Source organism: Pyrus communis, chromosome 12 (genome assembly GCF_041283825.1).
Source record: "Pyrus communis isolate YQ-2024b chromosome 12, ASM4128382v1, whole genome shotgun sequence".
Taxonomy (NCBI): Eukaryota; Viridiplantae; Streptophyta; class Magnoliopsida; order Rosales; family Rosaceae; genus Pyrus; species Pyrus communis.
The window spans coordinates 8,955,531-8,982,824 of NC_142576.1; the positions used below are offsets into that span (position 1 = coordinate 8,955,531).

Genomic DNA, 27,294 nt, shown 5'->3' on the forward strand with positions numbered 1-27,294 from the left:
TCGTCTTGCACCTTATCTTATCTAGTGCTCTAGTTAGTTTGGTTTTTATATATTCACATTTCTTATTTTATTATTGCTTTCGCACTGCGCATATGGGATGTCATCCTTACGTGACGGCCAGCACGCCTTGATTTTGGTTGGGGTGTGTCAGTTTGGTATCAGAGCGTAGGTTTGGCACTCCTGCATATTTTGTGAATATTCTAATTATTTTGGTGTCTTCTGTCAGAACTATGCCGCCTCGTAGAGAGCCACGTCGTTCAGCTGAGCCTAGTTTCCCCGATATAGCTCAGTTGGGGGAAGCTATAGCCCATGCGATTCAGTCTTCACTTCGCCATCTTCAGAGGACTCCCCTAGAGACTATGTAACTTAAAGTTGGATAAGTTTGAGGGTCATGAAGGACATGAAGGAGTAGATAGGTAGCTCAATCATCTTGAAAAGACTTTTTGAGTGATACATAGTTAAAGGAATCTTCTTTTTGAAATGTGGGTCGAGACGACTACATGGTTCTTAGGTAAAGAACCAGCATCCTGGTGGGAACATGAGGTTTATCAGTTGACCCTAGAGGAAATTGCTGATTGGGAAGTATTTAAACGGTTCTTTCAAAAAAGGTTTATTTTCTCTGAGTATATGGATAGCAAGAAGCAAGAATTTACTCAATTGAGACAGGGGAAGATGACGGTGAATGAGTATTAGAGGAGATTCATTGACTTGTCTCGTTATCATCTGGATGTTGCTGCTAATCTGGTTGAGATGCTTCGTTGTTTCATATTGGGTACTAAGAAGAAGTGGCGTTCTATGGCGACCACTACTCATTGTGCTTTTTACCAGGAATTCTATGAGATGTTGTTGAGGATTGAGGATTCAGAGAATATGCCTAGTGAGAGTGAAAAGGAAGAAGAAAAAGACGGCAATTAGAATAGAGATGACAAAAATAAAGGTCAATCATCTCAAGGACCTCGCAAGACTTAGAGCTTTAAGCGAAATGGAGCTAGTTCCAGTTCTTCCAACGGGGGTTTTAGTGCCACTGGTCAGAAAAGAGATGGTAGAATTTCTGGGGGTCCTAGATTCTAGAGACAGATGGGTGCTATTAGAGGAAGTGCTCCGTTGTGCCGTAAATGTAACAATAGATATTTTGGGGAATGTAGGAGAGGCAACAATGGATGTTTTACTTGTGGTCAAATAGGACATAGAGCTATAAATTGTCCTCAGAATCAGCAGAGGCCCCAACAGCCTTCCTTGCCACCACCAGCGCCGATCCTGTAAGTTCTAGGGTCTGGTAGTTATGGTCAGATGGGTCGTGGTTGTGCTTACGATTATCAGGGTGACATTGTTCCTTATGCTTCATGGCAATATCAGTATTCCCAGGATCCTTATTATCAGAGTGGGTATCCTTAGTATTCTGGAGGTTATACGCCGTATCTTCCCATTCCAGCTGGTGGATCTCAGTGGTACCAGGGAGGATAGCCCCAACAAGTAGAGATTGCTTCCAGTAGTGCATGATCTTCGAGGCAACCTTGTCAGCCAAGTCAAGGTTGTGGTGTGCTGGGGCGAAATAATCAAGCTAGTAGAGGTCGTGGGGGACAACAATAAGCCTAGGGACGTGTTAACAATATCTCTCTGCAGGATACGCAGAATCATCCGAACTTGATCATGGGTACATTAAACATTCTTGGTCACTTTGATAGAGTTTTAATTGATTGTGGTGCTACGCATTCTGTCATTTCTCATAGATTTGGTCAAGTGACGCAACCTCATCCTACACCTCTAGGGTATGATTTAGAGTTTGCTATGCCTAGAGGGGATAAATGTTATGTTAAATGTGTTTATCCAGGATGTCCAGTTACGGTGGAGGATATAGTTATGCCAGCTAACCTTATCCCATTAGATATTGTTGATTTTGATGTGATTTTGGGCACAAATTGGTTGCATTATAATTGTGCCAATATAGATTGCTACGGGAAAATAGTTACTTTCCATCATCCTGGATTACCTGTGGTTACTTTTGTGGGTGAGCAAAGTGGGGTGAGGCATGGCTTTATTTCCGCTGTGAGAGAAAAAATGTTATTATCAAAAGGTTACCAGGGATATTTAGCTTATGTGGTGTTGAATGATGTTGCTCCTAGTAGTGTGGAGGATGTAAAAGTAGTCAGGCATTTTCCTGATGTATTCCCTGATGATTTACCTGGATTGCTGCCAGACCGAGATGTGGAATTCACTATTGATTTGCTTCTAGGTACGGATTCTATATCTTTGACTCTTTATCGAATGACTCCTACTGAATTGAGGGAATTAAAAATTCAATTGCAGGAATTAGTTGATAAAGGTTTTATTCGGCTTAGTACTTCACCCTGGGGAGCTCCAGTGTTATTTGCGAGGAAGAAAGACGAGACTTTGAGGCTATGCATTGATTATAGGCAATTGAATCAGGTAACAATTAAAAACCGTTATCCATTACCGCGTATAGATGATTTATTTGATCAGCTTCGAGGCGTTTGCGTATTTTCTAAGATTGATTTGAGGTCTGGTTACTATCAGTTGAAGATTAAAAGTGAGGATGTTCCTAAGACGGCTTTTAGGACTCGATATAGTCATTATGAGTTTCTTGTGATGCCATTCGGATTAACTAATGCACCTGCAGCTTTTATGGATTTAATGAATCGAGTATTCCAGCTATATTTAGACAGGTTTGTCATTGTCTTTATTGACAATATTCTGGTATACTTTAAGTCTAAATCAGAGCATGTTCGACATCTCACTTTGGTGTTGAAGAGATTGAGTGAACACCAATTGTATGCTAAGTTTAGCAAATGCCAATTTTGGTTAGATCAAGTGGCATTTTTGGGACATGTTATATCCGCCCAAGGTATTCTGGTGGATCCTCAAAAAGTAGCAGCTGTTGAGAATTAGGAGCAACCACGAACCGTCATGGAGTACGAAGTTTCCTTGGTCTAGCAGGTTATTATAGACGGTTTGTTAAAGATTTTTCAGTTATTGCTTTACCACTGACAAGGCTAACTAGGAAGGATGTTAAATTTGAGTGGGACGATAATTGCGAGCAGAGCTTCCAGCAGTTGAAGTATTGTTTCACTTATGCACCTGTTTTGGCGCTCCCAGATGATAGTGGTAATTTCGAGATCTTTAGTGACGCTTCTTTGAATAGTTTGGGATGTGTGTTGATGCAACATGGTAGGGTGATTGCTTATGCTTCACGACAATTAAAATCTCATGAGATGAATTACCCTATTCTTGATATGGAATTAGCAGCCATTATCTTTGCTTTGAAGATTTGGAGACATTATCTTTATGGTGAAAAATGTAAGATTTATACGAATCATAAAAGTCTTCAGTATCTTTTTACTCAGAGGGATCCTAATATTTGGCAGCGAAGGTGGATTGAGTTGCTTAGTGATTATGATTGCAAGATTGAGTATTACCCTGGTCATGCAAATGTGGTAGCTGATGCACTTAGTAGGAAGACTCCAGTTAGACTTATTGCTTTATATGCTTGTCATATTCCTCTTCTTGCTGATTTGAGGTCCACTGGAATGGAGTTAGGGGTGGGAGCTCGAGAAAAAGCTTTACTTGCTAATTTCCAAGTTAGACCAATTTTAATTGATCGTGTGCTCGAGGCTCAGATGAATGATGAAGAAATCCAGAAGTTAATTGAAGTAAGAAGTCAGGGGAAAAATAAACATCTCAGAGTTCAGGAGACTGATAGTATGCTTATGCAAGAGAACAAAATGTACTTGCCGAATAATGCGGAATAAAAGAAAGAAATTTTGGATGAAGCGCACTGTTCGGCTTATGCAATGCATCATGAAGGTACTAAAATGTATCATACCATTCAACCAGCCGGGTATGAAAAGAGAAATTGTTGAGTATGTAAGTATGTGTCCCATTTGTCAGCAGGTTAAAGCAGAAAGGAAGAAGCTTTTTGGGTTGATGCAGCCGCTTCTCGTTTCACAGTGGAAATGGGAAAATATTACTATGGATTTTGTGTACAAGCTTCCTCGTACATATAATGGTTATGACAACATTGGGGTGATAGTTGATCGGCTTAGTAAGTCAGCACATTTTATTCTAGTGAGGGAGAAGTATTCTTTGAGCCGATTAGCTAAATTATTTATATCGAAGATTGTGAAGTACCATGGAGTTCCAGTTAGTATTGTCTCGGATCGGGATCCTAGGTTTACTTTTAAGTTCTGGGTATTTCAAGAAGCTCTTGGTTCGAGGTTACTTTACAGTACAACATATCATCCTCAGACAGATGGACAATTAGAGAGGACTATTTAGAAGTTAGAGGATATGCTGAGATCTTCAGTTTTACAGTTTAGTGATGCTTGGCATAAACGGTTGCATTTGATGGAATTTTCCTATAACAATAGTTTTCATTCGAGTGTTGGTGTGGCACCATTTGAGGCACTTTATGGTAGGTCTTGTTGTACACCTTTGTGTTGGTCTGAGGTTGGCAAGAGGATTTTGGAGGGCCCTGAGATAGTGGAGGAGACTACTCAGAATATTCACGTGATTAAGTCTAACCTGAAAGTGGCCCAGGATCAACAGAAGAGCTTAGCAAATAAACATGTCACAGACAGGGTGTATAAAGTGGGTGATTGGGTATTTTTAAAGCTTTCACCGTGGAGATGTGTGGTACGGTCCAGGAAGAAAGGTAAGCTAAGTCTTGGATACATCAAACCATATATGATCACCGAGAAATTCGGTGAAGTTGCTTACAGGCTTGAGTTGCCTCCAGAGTTGTCTAAAGTGCATGATGTGTTCCATGTTTTCATGCTTCGTCATTATGTTTCAGATCTGTCGCATGTGATACCTCCTCAACCCTTGGAAATTAATCCAGATTTGACTTATGATGAGGAGCTAATAACTATTCTAGATTGGAAAGATAAGGTTCTGAGAAATAAGACCGTGCGTTTAGTGAAAGTTTTGTGGAGAAATCACTCGGTGGAAGAGGCTACTTGGGAGACAGAGGAGTGTATGAAAGAGATGTATCCACGCTTGTTTTATGATTACTAGTGGTTTGTATTTGTTGTGTGAATTTCAGGGATGAAATTTTCTTAAGAGAGGTAAGTTGTGACAGCCCATCCCGAATTATTTTTATCGATGGTGTGGAATGACGATTTTGCCCTTGAACGTTGTGTGGTTGTGTGTGTAAATGGGCTAAGCTTTTGGACCAATCTATTTTTCTTCCTAACTTTTTGGACCTAATTGGAAGTAAGATTTTGTTGATTTTGTTTGGTTGTCAACTGGACCACACTCACACACACACATCCAATCCCGTTGACCCTCTCTCTCTCATCTCTCTCGGATTTTTCCATTCGTCTGTACACTCGTACGATCATCTCTTCAACTCTCGTCATCTCTCACAGATCAAGTTTTTTAAGACCACCATCATACTTCTCATGACTTCACGAGTTGAGTGGTACATTTGGGACGACGAACGGTTCACGGGAACTCGAGTTACCCGAACTCTGATGATTGGTGATTTTCCTCCGATGTGATCGCGGGGGTTTTAAGTGGTTTTAAGACTTAAGAAGGTAATACTCTTGCTTTTCTAGCACGTGGGTTCAATTTTGGAGTGGTTTTGACGTAAAAACATCCCGGGTTTATTTAGTTGCAGGGTTCAGTCGGTTTCCTTGAATTTTTCCAGTGAGTTTCCGTTGGTTTTAGGATCGCAAAGTGGTAAGATTGTGTTCGTCTCATCCTAAGCTTCATTTTGGTACAAATGTCATGAAATTTGGTTGAGAAATGGTAGAGATGTCAAACTTTGAGAATTTTCCAGTTTTCGGTGACACAGACGGCGGCGGAGTCCGGCGATCCACCGGAGAAGAAAGGAAAATATTCCGTCAACTTTAACGGAATATTCCTAATGGCTATTAACGGCGTCAGATATGTTTAACGGAATATTCTTAATGGCAGTTAAGTTTCCGTCAGGTTGGCCACATGTAGAGCCGCGTGGGTGGTCCAAAAATATTTTTAAAGATATAGGGTTGTTTGTGGTGTTGAGTAAATCACGTTGGTATATTCAAACACCCCATTTGAGAAATGTATGAGAAGTTATTAGCTAGTTTCGTTTATGTGCTTTAAATTAACGTTTATATAGTTGTTTCGCATATAGGTGAGACCTATCCTCAGGACGAGCGTAGTCAATCGAGGCTTGGGGGCTATGACCTTTCCACATACCAGTGAGTGGGCTTTTGGTTTTCCGTATATACCTATATACTTGAGATTTTTCCCAGAAAATCTATTTAAATGAAATTATTTTTAGAAATGTCATGCATATTGATTTATACGTAGATCATTGAATTAATATAGTATGCATAAATGTGATTTGACGTTGTGGACGCTCAGGTAAGTACCAGGTGGGTGTAGATTGTTTATGTTACTTGATGATTATGTGAGATGTGTTGAGAGCTCATAAACGTGCACCCCGGTGTTAGTGCTCCCACCCATGGTTAGGGCACAGTCCTTCACGTGAGGTTCACCTCCCGCACCATACGCTTATCTTGGATCCAAGTTAGGTGCACAGTCTTGTCGTACAGACCACTATAGGTGGTTCCGACTCGTAAGTGACCCGCGATTATTCGCACAGTCTTCACGTGATCGTAGCACTTGAGCGTATTTATTTACACCCAGTCCTGTCGCACAGACCACTTTAGATGGTTCCGACTCGTGTGCAGGTATATTTGTTAAGATATGAATTTGAGCCGTACAGGTCAAGTTAGGTGACTCCGGCTAGATGGATGAGCTCTAGATTCAGCCGTACAAGTCACGTTAGGTGACTTCGGCTGACATATCATTTACTTTGATTTATATTACCTGGCTTACATATTTTTATGTTGAGATATTCGACATGGCATATTTGTGAATTTTGCTATTCTGAGCATGGTTGTGGTATATATATGTATTCTATCTTCTGGAAAATTATACAGGTTTTACGACGAGGGGTTACTATCTTTGATAATTGAAATGGTTTTGAAAAGCTTTGTTTTTGCCCACTCACACTTTCTATTTTGCGCCCCTCCAAGTTCTAGTTAGGAGTGCTTTGGGGTGGCTTGTGAGGAATCCACGGCAGCTCTGACAGATTATCACCATTGTAGGATTATCTTTGGTGTTGTATAATTAGTATTTATCTTGCTGGACTGCACCTAGACTACTTATGCTTTGGTTGTGAATTCACACGTATTTCGTCTTGCACCTTATCTTATCTAGTGCTATAGTTAGTTTGGTTTTTATTTATTCGCATTTCATATATTATTATTGCTTCCGTACTGTGCACATGGCTACGTCACCCTCACATGCCGGCCAACACGCCTTGATTTCGATCGGGGTGTATCACCTGGGATACCCCGAGACCAACCGGCAAGTGGTCCACGTAAACATAGATTTATGTAAACTTTGTAATTACAAACAAATATTCAGAAAATATATAATATCTTAAATATTTATTCTAAAAATAATTAATACTTTAAATATTTATTCTATAAATAATTAATACCTGAAAAATTATTCTATAAATAATTAATACCTTAAATATTTATTCTATAAATAATTAATGCCTTAATCTATACAATTATTTTTAGCATAAGTATGGTATTCATTGAAGATTGAAAACACATATAAACCGAGGATAGGGTGCTTACATTAGGTCTCAATATAAAAAAAAACCCAACTGGAATTGAAACCGAATTAAGTCCAAATACATAACTTATAAAAAAATAAAAAAAATAAAAAAAAAACCTTAAATTTAAATACTGTCATTCAAAACATAATTTTAAAACTACTATTTCAATGGTCCTGGTCCTTTCCACAAGACTTCATAATGCCATCGATTGTAACCTTCCTCCAACGCATCATACATCAACTTCATCCACTGTTCGTTCGTCGCCCAAAGCATGTTCATTTTCTAGGGTAGAACATTCAATGCTTGTGAAACCAAGGAACACTTGCACGACAAAGGCTTCGTCGTGCAAGTTATAGCCAGTTTTCAGTCAAAGCATTTAGTGCATGTCAATCAACAGAATCAGAATCTGCACTATATTTAGTGCAGACTTTACGCGACAAAGCCTTCGATGCACAAAGGCCCTAGCCTTCCTAAAAATATGTGCTTTTGCTCTCTTTTTTCTTCAAAATTCAGTTTTCCTTATTCTTCACAATTCTGTTCGTGCTGAGATGGAGGATAAAAACAAGGATCATAGCGTGGCCGACGCCGACCCAAATGATTTAAGGCAGCATTTTCAGTTCGAGCATGCGATTGCCGTAGCCATGGGGAACAATTGTCCTACTACTGAGTGGCGTTCTTGGAAAGATGTGCTGGAGAATGCGAAGAAGGCAATGGTGGATGAATTATTAGGAAGTATACTGTTAATGGATCAATAATTAATTTTGTATAATGTTTTGTTATATGTTAGAATTAATTATTTGCATATATGTGTAACAATGTAAGTATACTCTTGATGATGATACGAACGAACAGTTGATGAAGTTGATGGAGGATGTGTTGGAGGGAGATTCCAATAGGTGGCATTATGAAGTCCAGCGGAAAAGAGGACCATCGAAATAGTAGTTTTAAATTTATGTTTTGTATGACAATATTTAAATTTAAGGTACTTTTTATAAGTTATGTATTTGGACTTAAGTAAGTTTTAATTCGTGTTTGGTTATTTAAATAATTGAATGGAATATAATATCAATTTATTTAACGTATTAATTGAAGGGAATCTAATACCAATTTATTTAAGGTATTGATTGAATGGAATATAATATAAATTTATTTAAGGTATTAATTATTTAGTGTATTAAGTGAATGAAATATAATATCAATTTATTTAAGGTGTTAATTATTTAATGTATTAATTGAATGGAATATAATATCAATTTATTTAAGGTAGTAATTATTTTTAGAATACATATTATAATTGAAAATTTGTTGGTAATTATAAAGTTTACGTAAACATATATATCTATGTTTACGTAAACTTTATAATTACAATAACTTCGTCGCTAAAACCTTTGCACGACAAAGCTATCGCTATGCAAACCCTTACGCGACAAAGGTTTCGTCGTGCAAGTGGCGTTCAGTTTTAGGTCAACGTTTTTGGTGCATCTGAATCAGATAAATAAATACCGTATTTCCTGCATGTGTTTGCGCGACAAAGTATTCATCGCGCAAAGTCCCTAACCTTCCTATAAATGCACTTCTGATGTCCTTATTCTTCACACTTCCTTTCGAAAATGCTTTGCAATTCTGACGATTATAATCAGTTCGTTCTTTGAGTGTTGGTACGATGGCTGACAAAGGTGCACGTTCATCAAAGGCAACGGATGGAGAAGGTTCTGGAAAAGGTTTGCGTTGAAATTTTTGCATTTTGTATAAAGTTTTTATTTAGCTTTAGTATTATGAAAATATTTTTTGTTGATAGACAAGAAGAAAAGAGCTGCGTTACGAGTCCGACACACTTATGGGGGAGCTGTTACCGAATCACTGCGGACGAAATAATGATGAGTACCAAATGTGCTGCAGATTGGGAGTCTTGGAGAGCCATCCCCGAGGAGCTGAAGATGCACATGATTGATGAGTTAGCTGTATGTGTTAATTTCATAGTTAAATAATAATTATGTTTGTTAAATATAATATAATAGTGAGATTTTAATTTATTAATTTTTGCATGAGAGGCCAATTGGGACATTAACAAAAGTGACTCAAATTTGATGAAGGCTATCGACAATGTGTTCAAGTCGAGATTCCAGGAGAAGAAGTTTGATAATGAATGCACTGTAGCACTACAACAAGAACCAGAACTACTAGCGGATAAGTAGAATAGGATTTATTATTTTAATTTTATTGCTTATTTAATAATTAGATATGAATTTCAAGGTTTTTTAGTATGAAAATTTTTGATTAAATATGTACTTAATGTTTATTATGAATGAAATTAATGCATTTTAATAAGTAAGTATATTAATTAAATATGCACAAATGGTATTATTTATTAAATATGTATGTGGTTTGAAAAAATTTGAAGAGTTAACAGAAAAATATTGTCAATATCCCAAAAAAAAAAAAAAAAAAAAAAAAACGCGCGACTAACCATAGTTCGTCGTGCAATGGGTTTAAAAAACCCAAGAAAGTTGGAAGGCACGCAAAAAGTTGAAGGCCACGTCAATGTCCAAAAAAAAAAAAAAAACAAACGTGACGAACTGTAATTTGTCGCGAAATGGGTTCAAAAATCCCACGAAAGCGTAGTTGAATGGCGCCCAAAATGTTGAAGCCCAAGGTTTTGCACAACGATGGTTTTGTCGCGCAAAGTTCTTCACTTTACTAAACTTAACCAGATTGCAGGAAGGCAGAAGCTGCAAAATAATTGCAGCAGCTATTTGTCTTCCCCTGGTGCAATTTCCAACAGTTTGAGGTATAATATTTCTTAGCTAAGTTATTTAATTTCCATTAATTTAAATTGTGTTGTACGTAGTTTATTGTGTTGTGAGTTTATGTATTTATATGCAATCATTTTTGTATGGATGTACAAAAAATGGTTTGCAATGTTCATATGAGCTTAGTTTCTCATTTGATAATTAGTTGGATTTCGCGAATGGATGCCAAAGGATGACTGCAATCCAATTAATTCTTGAATTGTCCCAAAATTTTGGACAATCTGATATTGCACATTTACATGTTGTAGTTTGCGGTTCACACATTAGAGTTTGAACATGGGAAATGTGGTAGCATCTCTTTGCGTTCTTTTTACATTAGAGTTTTTTGTATCTACATTATGCTGTCAAATTTTTCCCACGCTTGAACTCTAATTTGTTGGAACTATAAATTACAACACATAACTGTGCATTCTCGAATGAGATAGGACCCATACTGGAGGCATAAGGTGGCATGTCATAATTGAAGTTGTTTTAACCCTTGTAAATTTTTTTTGTTTGCAGGTGAAATCGACAAACAATGGATACATAATCCTGACAAATGTGCTGATGAATATTTGGATGGAATAAATCAATTCATCGATTTTACAATTGCAAACAACCGCGGTTCAACTCAAATTCGGTGTCTTTGTAGAAAGTGTAACAACTTAATGATTGAATATTTTGAAACTGTTCGATACCATTTAGTGAGAAATGGGATGATGGAAACCTATACTAAGTGGAATCATCACGGAGAAAAAATAAAATATGATTCATCTTCCCACATTACCTAAGCAATGGATACAGTTGACTTTGTTGTGGAGCCAAATGATCAAATTATGGACATTATCAATGATGCTTTTCCAACTGCTAGTTTGAATACGAATGTGGAAGTAGAAGATGGCGCCCTTCCCACCATGGACAGTGAAACATTCGAAAAATACGAAAAACTATTAAAAAGTGCCAAGCAAGAATTATACCCCAGTTGCGAAGGATTTTCGAAGCTCACGGCCATTCTTGAGTTTATGCATGGAAAAACAAAATTTTGTATGTCAAACCAGTGTTTTGATTACTTTTTAGGGGTTTTCAAGAGGATGTTTCTAAAGGACAATTGCCTTCCTGAAGATCATAAAAGTGCAAAGAAGATGTTGATTGGTCTTGGAATGGGATATGAAAAAATTCACGCGTGTAAAAATAATTGCATTTTGTTCTACAAAGAGAATAAAGCGTTGGATAAATGCCCTGTATGTAATGAGTCGCGGTTTAAAATGACATCTCAGAATGGAAGAACGAAGATTCCACAAAAAGTTATGTATTATCTCTCATTAAAGCCCAAGTTGCAGCGATTGTATATGTCGACGCACACTGCAAGCGACATAAGGTGGCATAAGGGCAGATAAGTGGATGACGATGTTATGAGACATCATGCAAATGGAGAGGCCTAAAAAGTGTTTGATCAGCTGTACCTCGAATTTGCATGTGAGGCCTGGACTGTTAGATTGGGACTTGCGACGGACGGGTTTAATCCATTTGGGGTTCTAAACCAAAACCACAACACTTGGCCAATCTTCGCAATTCTGTATAATTTACTGCCTTGGAAGTGCATGAAAAAAGAATTTATGATGATGACAATAACCGAAGATCCGAGCATGTGTATTGATGTGTAGTTACAACCGTTGGTCGATGAACTAAAAGAATTATGGGACAACGGTGTTCCCACGTACGATAAATCTACCGAGAAGATGTTCACTTTGATGGCAGCCATGATATGGATTATAAACGATATTCCTATGTATGCTATGATGTCTGGGTAGAGCACTAAAGGCTATTATGCATGCTCATTTTGTAAAAAGGACACAACGGGAAAAATTTGTTACCTAGGGCTTCGTAGGTGGTTGTTGTGGGACCATGAATGGCGTCAGAATGAGACAACCTTCTTCAATGGCACAGAGCTTCGGCTAAGATCCAAAGAATGGTCCAGTGATGAAATTTTGGCTCAGGAAATCTGTAAATAGGACAAAACCAGACACACATCTAAACTGGACACATAAGGTGAGGTTGTTCGAGCTCTCGTACTAGTCCAAATTAAAATTGAGACACAACTTCGATGTAATGCATGTTGAGAAAAATGTGTTTGATACACTGATTGGAACTATACTGAAAAATCGAAGGAAAAACAAAGGACACAATAAAAACTCGGATTGATCTAGAAAAATTGGGTATTAGGCCAGGTTTATGGATGATGAGGGACAAAGACATAGCCGGAAAGAAGCTCGCATCGTTTTCGATGAAATCGAAAAAGAGGAAAGAGTTTTTGCAATTTCTATCTTCTGTAAAGTTATGCTTCAAACATCGGTCGTTGCGCAAATGTAGATGGAGGCAAATTTTTCGGCCTTAAGAGTCATGATTGTCATGTCATACTTCAACGCCTTCTCCCAGTGTGAATTCAACACCTTTTGCTTAAAGACATGGTGAAGCCGATTATGTTGTTGGTGAGATATTTTTCTCAATTAACTGCAAAAACTTTGCGGAAGTCTGATGTTAAACAATTGTGCGATGATATTATTGAAGTGCTATGCAAGTTTGAACAAATATTTCCTCCAGCTTTCTTCACAAGCATTATCCACGTGATGATTCACTTGCCAGATGAGGCACTTCTTGCCAGACCCATCAATTATCGATGGATTTATCGCCATAAATACTTTAGTTCGTGATGTATGTACAATTACACTAATTTTATGTGATAATTTGTTTATTGATGCAGACTATTGGGTGAATTAAAAAAAGAGTGTACGGAATAGGGCAAAGCCGGAAGGATCAATCGTGGAGGCATGGGTCGGCTTTGATTCGCTTACCTTTTGTGCAATGTACCTACAAAATGTTCAGACTACGTCAACCGACAACAACGCAAAAGCGAAAAAAAATTATGTTTTTACCCAAAATGCATGACCATTTGGCCAACAAATTAGAGGGGAAGCGTTTGACAAAAAGGACGTGGAGGTAGCACATTGGTTTGTACTTAACAATTGTGATGAGACAATTACATACTTAGATAAGCATGAAGAGTTGATGAAGCAAAAACATCCTTCATATTTATATGCCAAAAAGCATCATGAATTGTTTCCTCGATGGTTTCGTGAAAATGTATGTTGTTCATGTCTGGCTTATTTGCATAATTGTAAATGTTAAGCTAACACGACATCTTGTACAACTTGGCGATTGGGCCCCTAAGTGCAGAATTGTACTCCGGTTATCATGTAAATGGCATCAGGTTTTTGGCAGTTGATTGCGATGACAAGCTTTGTAAGCAAAATAATGGGGTGCATGTATTGGGTGCGGGCGACATTGCAGACATTGATTTCTATGGAAAACTGACAAGTGTTGTGTAATTGCTTTACAAAGACCGGTGTCAAGTTATCTTCTTAAAGTGTCGCTGGTTTGATACAAACTCACGTCGGGTTGAAGGTGTTAAGCGAGACGATGGTTTGATATCGATCAACACTAACAGATGTTGGTATAACGACGACCTTTACATTTTGGCAGCGATGGCTAAACAAATTTTCTATATAAATGACCATAAGGTCAAGAGGGAATGAAAAGTAGTTCAGAAGATTAAGCATAGAGGGGTGTATGATATTGCGGACCGAGATCCTGCTGCCGATGACGATTATGGTGACGTTGTTAACCAACAATTTGAGACTTCAACTACACTTGGTGCAGATACACTGCGGGATATGATTATTATACAAGAACTGTATCAGGTAGCTGGAGGTCCTGAAATCAAAATACAGATCGATTCCAATACGATTGACCTCGGGGATCTGCCACGATACAATTAATGCACTCGAGCGCGCGAACGACAATGTAGATGTGCCTACAGACGAGGAGGAATGGGAGTTTGAATTTGACGATATTGATAATCTTTATTCTAGTTCAGACAAGGATTAATGAAAAATTGTGATGTATATTAATTAAATGTATTGAATGGTATTTAAAAATGGTGTATACAAACAAAAGTTTCCTTTAAAATTTGTAACAAAATTAAATTAATTAATTTTATTTATTTATTTAAACCAAAAATAAATTAAATTTACAGTTATGCGCGACGACGTTTTATAAATATTTGTCGTGCAACTATTAAAAAATTCATTTAAAAAAAAAACTAATTGCGTGACGAAAGTTTAAACATCTTCGTCACTCAAAAATGTAAAAATTTGATTATTTTTTTCCCCAAAATTGGGCGCGTATGTATTTCAGCGAGTTCGATTATTTCACTCTCCCTGTCTATCTCAGACTCAAGCTCCTCTCTGTCGTTTGTAATTCGAACTCCTCTTAGACCCAAGCTCTTCTCTCTCTCTCTCTCTCTCTCTCTCTCTCTCTCTCTCTCTCTCTCCATTCAGTCAACCTCCTCACTCTATCTCAGACTCAATCTCAGTGTTTCCCTCTATCCCTCTCTCGAACTCCCTCGGTTTCTCTGTCTCTCTGTCACTCTCCATTTCGAATCCATAGCACTCCAACGCCGCACCGCACGCAAATTTACTAGGTGAGGACCCAGTCTCCCTTAATTGAATTATTTATAAGTGCAATTTTCTGAATTTTGATCTTCAATTGTTTTAGTTACAGCATTTAGGGATTTAGGGTTGGAGTTGGGAATCCTGGGATTTTGGGTTGGAATTGGGAATCCTGGGTTAGGGATTTAGGGTTGGGATTGGGAATCGTAGTTGCTCACGGTGTAGGGTTTTTGAATTAAGGTTTGAATAACAGATTTACAAGTTGGGGATTTTTTTTTTTTTTTTTTTTTTTTTAATTTAGGGTTTTAATTATGAGAAATTAGTAGGAAAGGGAATTTGGATGTCCAATCATCGTTGAAATAGCCCTGTGTTGAAATTAAAAGCGGTATCTACACTTTTATTTTCCTTCTTCTTTTTTCCTTGCAAACTATTGTATGTGTATTGTTTTTGTTTGTTTTATATGATTTTCTCATCATTTTTATGGATTTGAGATTCAAAAAAAAAAACCTTGAACTCTATATCTATTTATAGAGCTAATTACTTGCATATTATTATATCCAGTTCTTACTTCTCCCTTAGCCTGGTATGTTTATCTCATTCTTCCCCCACATGCATGTATGGGTAAAAGTACACAAAGGAATATATTGCATGTGTGCAGTTGTAGTTGAATGAATAATACTCTTTGTTCTTACTATGGATGGAGGACCCCCAAATCTTGGATTTGAGGAGCTGGGAAATATAATATGAACACCTCTACTGTATGAGGACTGTTTTGTATTGTGATGATCTGCATGTCATTCTTCTTCAACCAAGAAGAAATGCATGATTTTTTCCTTTTGGGGGTGAAGAAATAAGGAATAGGCAGCTATTTGAGGTAGTTGGAGAATGAGTTTTATCATTCATAGGAATCTTTGACCCAATGTAACTTGGTTGTAAGCTTTATTTATTTATTTATTTATTTTATGATATGTGACATTCTCCACCCTCTTGAGATGAGGTTTTTAAAACTTACAATGACATCTTCTAGATATTCCATGTGTTATAAAGTTTTTTGGGGATTTCTTATTATCTTTACAAATGGATGGTTGTAATTAACATACATTACAAAGTAAGCCTTCATATTGGAACCTAATATGTGAAATGCTTTGGTATTTGTACAAGTCAAAAAATAAAATTAAGCTTCTACCACTCTTTGGATACATAAAGCATCTAGTGTGATGTTTGTGTGCTTGAAAGATCAAATAACTTATAATTAGTGGCTTCAAGCGTTGAATAAATCATGGTTTGTGGTTTTTTGGGTTTTCTTGTGTTGCTTTCATTCACCTTATATATGTGAAATGAAATGCATATAATAAGATGATATCTAAACAGATTCATGATTGTTTTTGTAGATGTTGAACTTAATATCAAACCGGCAGACATCTGGTAGGTGCAACCAGACACCTTTTCAAGGAGGTAATGTTGATGCCACCTTCACACCTGATATGGCCATGAAGGTGTCCCTCCGGTCGCGCCTTTGGGGCCAATGGTGTCTACGGCTTTTGCGTCATCGACTTCTTCGGTGACGCATCCTATCCTAAATGCCCGACGGACTCATCGACGACCCTAGACTTCTGAGGAGGCTCAGCCGTCTGGTGACGCTTCTTCTGTCCATGGATAGGGGTCCCAGACAGGTATGCTTGCTCCTTCCCTCCCTATCGCCTTCTCCTCGTCTTCTGGTGTATATTAGTGTAGATAACTTATATGCAAACACATTTAACCAAAAAAAAAAAAAAAAATAGGGAACATATAATTATGGCGATGCTCATTTAAAATGATTTTATATGATTGACTGTATACACCAGTTGAAGTACTTCAAGCACAATAATCGTTTTGATCTTGTTTTCAAAGAGCATCATAATTATATACTATTCTTGATTTTTGAAGAAACTTGTATGATTCATAAGAGCTAAGAATACCTCCCTCAAAACCCAAATGTGATATAAAAGGAAGCATATATTAGTTGTTGTAAGTATAATTCTGTTCACTGAAACATTAAGCACAAATCTCTCATTTATTGTAGAATATATTTATACAAAATGCCTCTTATGTAGCAGCCGCCTTACACACAAAAATTATAAAAATATATATGTGAAGAGCATATTGTCATGTACGTGTTAGAGAGTGACTTAGCAACTAGAGGCATAAAGTGCAAATTTACTGCATTATTAGTTGCAGATAATCAAACTTCCACTTAAAAGATGGATATTCAAAATCCCACCATTTCCCTTGAAGTATGGAATGCGAACTTATCTTGTGTAATTAAAATGTGAACTATGTAATAAAGGAATCTTATTCTCTCTAATAATTGAGCAGCAAAGTAAAAAATATTTGATGCAAATCGAACTGATCTTTTAATTTATGCAGAGAATAACATGCATGCTAGCTAGTTATTTTGAATTGTGATTTTGACCTATATTAACGATTGTTAAGTAGCACTGAGAAGTCATATCAACAAGTTGTAAATTTTCTTTTTAACGTCCCCAGTTGGTATAAACTGTTTGAATTGTTGGGTGGATGTGTTAGTTTTGTTGTTATATTGTGTGCAGGTTTGAGGAAATGTTATAGTTTTAGGGGAGGTTTTACCGAATTTTTGGTAGAAAATAGAATTTGTCTAATGTTTACTTTGTTTATTTGGTAGGTCAAAAAAAAAAAAAAAAAAAAAAAAAAAAAAATCAGGGGCCCTTGCAAACTACAAAAGACTTCTCAGACCACTTGCACCACGACCCAAAAGATCACCATTACATGGGATCCTCAACATCGTACGGCTGCAACAAAGGAGCAGCATAGTGCGTTGGCCACCAACGTTGGTTGCGGTATCAGGAACCATTGCCCCCTCAAGTGGGAGTCATGGAGAGCTGTGCCACAAGAAACCAAGGATGACGTGCCTTATGAATTATCGGTAAGTATTTTCAACCTCAAATACTAAATTTTTATTAAAGTATACAAAGATTATAAATTTTAACTACTATTTATTTGTTGAGTTTTGCAGCATCACTATGAGCTCTCCAACCTCGATTCCAACCAAATGGAGTACATCAACGACCTTTACTCTAGTACGTTCGCTCAATGGAAGAGCGACCTCCACAAGCATTATGAGCTATATGATGGTCCGGAGGTCACTCTAGAATTTGGGTGCCCTATAAAGTTGCTGGACCGTCGGGATGTATGAGAGTGGCTCTGCGGCCATTTTCAAGACGAGAAATACTTGGTACGTATAATTTATATTTCAATAAAATATTAATAAAAAAATTTACAATTTAAAAAAAAAAACATTTCATTTTTTTCATTCATTGGTTATAAATATCTAAACTAATACGTTTTTTTTTAATTTAACAAAAAAAAAAAAGTGAAGGCAAACTCGATCAATTGGTCAAATAAGAAACTTTTTCACCGATTTGGGTCACGACGCTTCTCTTATAGGTTGGAGGAGCAACGTAAGGTAACCGTATATTTATTTTAAGTTTTCAATCTTTTTACTCTTTATTACACAATTGGTAATCTATGTTAACACTTTTTAAATTTTTTCAAGGGGGTTAAAGTTTTATGAAATTGACATGTTCAAGGAGGTGTACGTTCGGCCCGGGGATGAGCTAACGGAGCATCTTCATGTAAGTTCTTTCAAATTTATAATATTCAATTTGTATTAATATTAATTACATGTATATTCAATTTTTTTTTTTTTCATTTTTCTAGTCCGCCATGGTGGAGAAGGGCTAGACAATCTGGAGGAGGTGTCTTCCCAGCTTCCCCTAGAGATCCTGATCGAGGAGGTGTTTCCCCTTGAGGGTGCTGGGTTTCAGATCATGACCGACACACTTGATCAGACCCTCGGTCGTCAGCATGGGAATGTTCACCGGGGGCTTGAGAAAGCTCGCATTAGGGACCCATCTGCCTCATCCTCCAGGCAGAGAACTAAACAGGTCGAAACGTTGACATCTGAAGTGGTGAGCTTAAGGAGTAGATTGTGGCCTAGCAATCTCAGATAGTAGCCCAAAACAATTTAATGAACCAAATACATTGAACTTTGGCATTCAATTCCTCAACGTTGAACTACCTCTAGAAATGACCTCCCAGCCCCTCGCCGCAGCAGCTACGACCCTTCAGTCCCCTGACACAGCAACAACACCACCAGTTGGCGATTATGACATCGCAGACTTCTTTTTTTAGTTTTGTTTTAGAATTTAAAAATACCTTTTTTCCATTGTATGTACATTTACAATAAATTTTCAATTCAATATTCTTCTTTACATTTTTTATTTTTATTTTCAATAAATTCATTTTTACATAAACGAAAAAATAATAATAAATTATTTATAAAACTAATTTACAAAAAAATAATAGATTATTTAAAAAACTAATTTTAAAATCTTATTGTGATGGCCTCTTTATCTGTCGCGCAAGAGTTTGTGGGTCAAACCTACATGTTTGTTGCGCAACAGTTTGTGGGTAGAACTTGAATGTCTGTCGTGCAAGACTTTGAGGGTCAAACCCGTGTCATCGTCACGCAAGAGTTTGGGGGTCGAAACCCAATTTCGTCGCTCCGTACACGCAATGACCACCACTTCCATCGCGCAATCTTCATTTTGCGCGACGAAGACATTTCCTCCGTCACGCAATGCCTGACGTCACGAGCTTTGTGCGACGGGGTTTTCGCCGCCCAATATGTTTCCAGTGACGGCTTTTCCCTTTACGCGACACTTTCCCCTTCATCGCAAGGAGTTATTTTAATTTTCCCCATTAATTTTTTTATAAAAAGATTTTTAATTTTAAATCTTAAGTGTACCTATTCATATAATTTTTTTTGTAATTTTTAAAATCTTAAATGTACCCGTTCGTAAATATATCAATTTGTTATATGTAAAATATATCATTTTTAATATAAAATGTACCCCCTTTTTTGGTATATAAAATTCATTCAATTTTGTTAATCTACTTTTTTAACTTACATGGGTACATTCTATTTCGTTGATTTGAGAATGTATCCATGTCAAGTTTAATTGAATAAATTTAATAATGTTATCAAGCTTAATATCTATTTTTTTTAAATTTACCCATGTTTTGGTACAATATTTTTTTTTGGTTAAATTTGATGAATGTACCCAAGTTTATACATACATACAATATACTGGAGAGTATAATTTATCATTTAATATTTTTAATTCCACAAATTATGGGTTTTATTTAAAATCTCATTAATATAAATAACTACAAATATTATTTTTTAATTTAAAAAATCTACCTAGAAATACATTATTGTATTAATGTTAGGGACTTTGATAAAAAACTGAAAACCAACAATGTTTCGACCATAGAACATGAACAGCTAGGGACCGTATTTAAAGTCTCCCCTTTTTTTTTATATTTCCAAGGCTATCCTTTATAAATCCATTAACCTAGTTTAATTATGCACAACTCCTTCCTTTTTTTATTTCCATGCTCATTCACATTATGCATAACTCCATGCATATGCCGAAGAGAAAAAACTACAACTTGAGTGAGAAAATTTAAATATTAGAGTAAATACTTAAATTTATAATAAAAAAAAATAAACAAAAGCATTTTAGTATGTCTATGAAATAAAAAAGCAATTTAATTTTTTTTCTTACTATTATATATTATATCGAATTTTATTAAAAAATATATATATAATATTTGATTTGGGACAAGGGCATTTTAGTAATCATACTGGTTTATATTCCGATTTTGCTGAATTAGTAAACAGCTTTATGGAATTAGTGTCATTTCTATTCCGATTCCAAAACATTTAAGTAAACAGCTTCAACAGGAATCCAATTCTGACTTCTCTTCATTCCAACTCCTCTTCAATTCAACTCCTTCTATTTTCATTACAATTATGTAAACACGCCACAAGAGCGAGCTCAGTAGTAAAAATATCGTTCAGAAGGCAGGAAAGCTCTTCTTCTGCTATGTGCCCATAAAATGTTCAGTTATTATAATATAAGCGTAATTGTTATATTCCAACCAATTACTTGCCATACTTCCCTAGTTTCTACTGTATGGTTGCTTGGCAAGATAAGTATTTAGATATTTATATCCGATTTGATAACTTATGTTGTTAGACTTGGAGAATCTTTAACAGACGCGCACCAAAACAACATGACAAGTAAATATTTCTCGTGCTACGGAATTACCAACAAGGTAAATATTACTTATCTTTATGACTATATGTCATGAAAATATAGTACATCATGTTCAATTCGATTGGTGATAAAAAACTTTATGAACCAACAAATATCATTTACGAGATTTGAACTCAGAATCTCATGTAGTTAAGCGAAACTATATCGATGCTGCTAGACCTAACGGTATTGTATATCTGGTGACTAAGACTTTGAGAGTAGTTGAACCTTGAAATGCTAAAGGTAACTTGGAGAGGAGGAGGTACAGAGTATGGGTTAAGGTTGTGGTATCGTTTGGTATGTAGACGGGACGGGACGAAACAGAATGGGATGGGACGAGACGGGACGAGACGGAACGGAACGGAGCGGGAGCAAAGATGCCCTCGGATGGAAACAAGGAGGAAGAAGAAGGAGATGGAGAGCTTATAATTTTGTGTTCCACAGATGTGGAACGAGTCGTTCCAGGGGGTGAGGTGGAACGAAAATTCACTCAAAACTCGTCCCGTGGAACAGCTCGTTCCATCCGTTTTAGGCGCACCAAACGTGAGACGGAACGTTTTGTCCCACTCTATTTCGTCCCGTCTCACGTACCAAACGGTACCTGTAGGTCGAAACCGGGGCGTAGATTGCCCGCTGAATGAGCATGGGGAGCGCAAGTTGCCATGGAATAAGGTTCAGGTATGTAACAAACTAACATGTGTGCAGGCAGGGGGACCCCACTTGTCACGTGTACAGTAGGTCTTTTTTTTTTTCTTTTTTTTTTTTGAATGCGTGTACAGTAGGTCATTGGCCACGTAGAAGAGACAAGCAAGGGGCTGCGTGTGGAATCTGGTCTAATCCCCTCTCCACCAATCATCGTCGTCCTCCCACGTGGGCATTGGAGCCCCCACACCCAATTCCCATATGACATCACCGAAGAACTCACTTGCGCTTTTTATTTGTTTATTTATACATCCACCGCCCTTATGATTTTTCTTTAATTTTAACCTATTAGTGTTCATTTTTTTATGATCATCCAACAGCTGTCTCTTGCCTCTTGAAATCTCCCACTCTCCCCCTTCTTCTTTTCAATTTTCCTTTCAAATTTTTCGTTGTTCTGCAAGTCTTCTGCAGCTAGGTAGCAAGAATTTAGCTATTTATATATAAACATGGGAGACTCTTCTGCTTCATACATTCACTTGGTAAGCCTTGTTGTAATTTTTATGAATTTTTTTCTGCTTTTTCTTAATCACCAATATGACATATACCCTTGATTCGGTATATAGAATTGGTAATGGTATTATCGCTATTATTATCACTCTAAAAAGTCATAAGCAATTCTCAAAATTTAGTTTTTTCCCAAATACACGAAGAGTACATAATGATTTTTTTGCGGTGTTGTTTTATTTTTCAATATTTTGTGGTGAAGAAAATTAATGGTGGCATAATGACATGCATGATTATATAATTAGGTGCAACATTTAATTGAGGAGTGCATCATATTCAATATGAGCAAAGAGGAGTGCATGGAAGCCCTCTCTAAGCATGCAAACATAAAACCCATCATTACCTCCACAGGTCTCTCTCTCTCTCTCTCTGTGTATATATATATATATATATATATATATATATATATATATATTATGTTACAATTGTCTTTGCATGGGATTGAATGGTTAGCTAATTAATGGATTAACTGATCAATTAACTGCAGTGTGGAAGGAGTTAGAGAAGGAGAACCAGGAGTTCTTTGAGGCCTACAACAAGAGCAGGGAAGCTATATCCTCTGAGATGGTCACAGAGCAAAGAATCCAGAAGATGCTTTTTGATCTTTCTCAGAGCGGCGACAACTCCACCACCACCGATGACGGCGGCGATGAATCTGATCAGTAGTAGATCCTTTGGTTTCTTATGCAGAAAACGATCGATAAGAGATGGCCTTTTTGGCTTCAAGTGCTATTAATTAATCTGTAACATCAGGGAAAAAGTTGCTTAAAACGACAGGCAAAATAACAAGTTGTCCAGCACAGCACAAGGGCAAATACGGACGGCGCATACGACGTATCGTGTAGCAGTCATCAATAGTAGTTGGGAATTGTAATTTGTATACCCTTGAGAGTGCGTGGGTGGCTGGGGTTAGCTTACGTGCACCATGGCAGAGCGCGATGAGTCCCATTTGTGAGAAATTTCCAGAGCGTCGGAAACACGATCTGGTATATTAATTACTGATGTGTTAATATTAAATTCTAAAGCAATGAGTTCTGCAAATTCATTTTTCCTCTTTCTAAGCTTAATTCTCATTCAAATTATTTGATCTAAAATACAAAACATTGTTCAGAAATAACTTCTTTCTCTCTTTTTTTTTTCTCGTTTTGATTTCACGAGATATTCTATGCTAAAGAGATCGAAAAAAATTTTAAACTCACAATGCAATGAATTCACGAGCAATGGCCTAATTACCTGATCAATCACAACTCTCCAAATTTATTGTTCAGGCAGTTTGGTTATTGGGCTATTTCGTTTTCTTTCTTGTGTGAATATGTATTAATAGCATGGATGTTTTGTTTGTTTTCTCCAATAATTTTGGGTGTGGGTCATTTGAATTCGTCGTTACCCTACTTTTTCGTTTGAGTTCGGCGGAGAGGGACCGAGTGACATCAACGTTTTAATTCTACTAGAATCTTTCCATAGCTGCACGGCTATGAATTTATGTTTGATTTTTGTCTACAATATTATAATTAATTAGTATTGGGTTAGCGATCCGGTCAAATGTATAAAAAGTATCGATCTAGATGATTTGAAAACGAATAATATTAAGGAGATCAAATTTTATAAATCACATAATATGATTGTTGATAATTGAATTATTACTTAAGTGTTGATTAACGAGCTTCTTTCTTATTTGTGACACATAATTTAGTTTGCAAATTTAGTTTAAAAATTTCATCTACCTGACATTACCTTTGAAGATAATCTTTATTTCTTCTAATGAAATCTTGGGGCGGGTTCAGTTTGGTAAACGAGCTGATATCCCCCACCGATAATTGACTAAAGTGTATTGATATGGCTTAAAACAAAATGGATACTGAATTGAATTGGTTGATTTACCTATATTCGGTTCAACCAAAAAAGTTGGTCGGTTTCGGGTCGGTCTGGTATGGTGGCAGTCCTTATGGTTGCTTTGTGGTGGTGGGTGTTTGGGTCGTGGTGGTGGCTTGGAGGTTGTGATGACTGAAAACACATTCGCTCTAGCAAATTAGGCTATTGCTTTTTTGGTTTTACAGTGGGACTTGAACTTTACTTTAGTTGCCAAAAACAAAAAAAAAAAGAAAAGAAAAAGGTTTACTTTCACATCCACACTTTGGGCTTGTTTAGAAATACTTTAAAATAGCACACAGCTCATTTAGTGAATTTGTTTTTAGATCCAATCCTCAGTAAAATGCAAATCCTGGAAATACACTTGAAGTGCTTTCTATAAAAAATACATAACTGGTGCTTCTTGCATGAAGTATTTTAAGTGTTTTTGGTACCTAAATACATTTTCTTTAATTGCGCTTTTAGTCATTTTAGAAGCATTTTCATACGAGCCATTTTGATGCATTAGGAAAACCTAATAATAAGCCCACATTCGCTACTTAGTACTACGATCTAGTGATTTCCTCTTCATTTGTAAGTAAGAGGTCTTAAGTTTGATTCACACCAAAGGTAAATTTGAAGCATATTATTGCTAACTCATTATGAGGCTAAACCAACTCTCCTATTTCCATATATAAATAATATCGTTTGTTCAAAATAATAAGCTCACATCAAAACAGAGAAAGCTCATGCTAGTTTCTAATGAACCCACTTCAAAACCCAAAAACAAAAGAAAAACAAAAGCTTAACCCAAGCCCAAGTTTTCAAATTCCAGCCCAATAAAAAGCCCATCTGAAAGCTCAAACCCACGACCCCTACGACACCGTTTCTCACCTCCCTGCCGACTAATTTTGTTCTGTTGGACCAACATGCCTAAACGGCATATTCTCGCAGCTTTTTGAACTCTCCCCTGTTTCCTATATCTCCTCCTCCTCCATCCTCTTCGACTTCTCCCACTTCCATTGCAAGGTTTTACAAAACCCTAATTCTCTCTCAATCCATGGAGTCTCTCGCCAAACTTCACCTCCGCCACCAACCCCTCACCCTCTCGCTCAATCCACACTGTTCCTCGTTCCCAAAACCCCTTTCTTCCTTCAGACCTCCGCGCCAATCGCCGACCTTCAACTTCACCACCCTCACTATCAGAGCCTCATCCTCATCGCTTCCGCCGTCCTCCGCCCACCCACCTCACCAAAACCCCCCAAACCCTAAACCCATTTCTTCTTTCAAAACCCTAGCCCCTCTCGCCGCCCCTATCATCAAGACGACCTGCGCCGCCATCGCTGCCGCCGCATTCTTCTTCATGAGGTTCAATCATCGAACCGCTATGGCCGCCACCGCAGTCGCACCTTCCATGGTGGAGCCAGTGGAACAAGAATCTCCCGCTGACAGCGTTTCGTATGAAGAGAAAGAGAGGGTACTTGAAGAGCAATTGTCACAGAACCCGGACGATGTCGAAGCTCTGAGGAATTTAATGGAGGTCAGGATCAAATCCAACAAGCTGGCCGAAGCGATTCAGGTGCTCGAGCGCTTGATCGAGCTGGAACCCGAAGACTTTGAGTGGCAATTGCTGAAGGCCAATGTTCATAGCTACATGGGTGAGGTAGATCTCGCAAACGCCGAGTTCGAGGACATTTTGTCGAAAGACCCTTTCAAAGTTGAGGCCTTTCATGGCCTTGTAATGTCCGCTTCGCAATCACCGGAGAAATTGAATAGTGTGATGAGGAGGGTGGAGGAGGCAATGGTGAAGTGTAAGAAGGATGGGAATATGTCGGATGTGAGGGATTTTAAGCTGTTAGTTGCGCAAATTCGCGTGATGGAGTCGAAGTATTCGGATGCTTTGAAGCTTTATCAAGAGCTTGTGAGGGAAGAACCGAGAGACTTCAGGCCTTATCTGTGTCAAGGAATAATTTATACAATGTTGAGGAAGACTAATGAGGCTGAGAAACAGTTTGAAAAGTTCAGGAAGCTTGTTCCAAAGAACCACCCTTATAAAGAGTATTTCGATGACAATATGTTTGCGACAAAGCTTTTTGGGCAGAAGATGGAGAGGGAAACAGCAGCGTCGAACGTCTGAGGGAACTGGAGTTGCTGAATTTTAGCTCATTGTGGTGGCTGGCTTGTGTAATGTGGTGGTTGCCTCTTGGTTTCTCTCTGCCTCTGTTTTTGGTTAATGCTTTGGCTAGTAGTGTTCACTCAAACTATAGGTAATTTTTGTAGTAGTCGCCATAGCAAAAGTAGTTTCAGAATGTAGAGCTATCTGCCATTGATCAGTGAAATTTAAATCTTGTTGAACCATTTTTGTCTCAACATTTGAAGTTATACCTGGAATGAAACTGTTTCTGATGTGCTGATGCTGAAATAAATAACATCCCGTATTGGTTTAACGTGTTCGTAGCTCAAGAGCATGCTGTGCTATGTCCCATAAGGCTAATTGTTTGGTGCATATAGTTAATTGTAGGAATGTTTCTTTGCCAATGGGACTGCTGCAGGAATGGTTGTAGTAATCTTTACTGATGGAAAACACTTTGACAACTGTATCCTGCAATTTAGATTAATCATACACAACAAATTCTGGATTTACTTTTTCGACTCTAGTTCTGCTGCATATGATAAATTATATAGTATGCCCTGGATCCCAAGTTCTGGTTTTCACTTCTTCAAGTCTATTTCAGTTCATTGGTTTCCTTGGCATGTAATACTAATATATCCTTCGTGTAACTTTCACATCGTCTGCCCTGGTTCCCAAGTATCGGGTAGCGATGTCAGTTACAGTCAATATTATGCAGTCAGTTTCTTTTCAGAAAAATGCTTTTAGTGCTGTTTTATTTTTCTATCATGTGCGGCCATTCATGCTGTGCTTCATTCAAAGTTGTTCCACATCTCGTTAGGGGTTGAACTTGATGCGAATGTTCTTAACATGAAAGGGTATGTGAGTGACATAGAAATTCAAGTTTCAATATAACTTGTAGTAGTTAATGAATTTGTTTTGGTTTGTGTAATGCGGTGGAGATGTTGAGTTGTTGACAATTATGATGATTTATATTTGTGCTGTATAATTT

At 37.4% G+C, this 27,294-nt stretch overlaps 2 protein-coding genes and 1 long non-coding RNA gene across 3 annotated transcripts; all 3 read left to right on the forward strand.

Annotated features, from left to right (window-relative positions):
• The first annotated feature begins 18,046 nt into the window (after window positions 1–18,046).
• Window positions 18,047–18,811, forward strand: LOC148692293 (uncharacterized). Its single transcript, XR_015954006.1, has 4 exons — window positions 18,047–18,186; window positions 18,326–18,417; window positions 18,508–18,586; window positions 18,672–18,811. It is a non-coding gene; the product is annotated as an uncharacterized LOC148692293 (long non-coding RNA).
• A 3,281-nt stretch (window positions 18,812–22,092) lies between these two features.
• LOC137746136 (uncharacterized) lies at window positions 22,093–23,369 on the forward strand. Its single transcript, XM_068486216.2, has 3 exons — window positions 22,093–22,299; window positions 22,570–22,675; window positions 22,812–23,369. Exons 1-3 carry the CDS (start codon window positions 22,267–22,269, stop codon window positions 22,988–22,990), a joined length of 318 nt encoding a protein of 105 aa, XP_068342317.2. The 5' UTR covers window positions 22,093–22,266; the 3' UTR covers window positions 22,991–23,369.
• A 1,700-nt stretch (window positions 23,370–25,069) lies between these two features.
• LOC137745337 (protein SLOW GREEN 1, chloroplastic) lies at window positions 25,070–26,619 on the forward strand. Its single transcript, XM_068485280.2, has one exon. It carries the CDS (start codon window positions 25,233–25,235, stop codon window positions 26,307–26,309), a length of 1,077 nt encoding a protein of 358 aa, XP_068341381.2. The 5' UTR covers window positions 25,070–25,232; the 3' UTR covers window positions 26,310–26,619.
• Window positions 26,620–27,294: the final 675 nt, after the last annotated feature.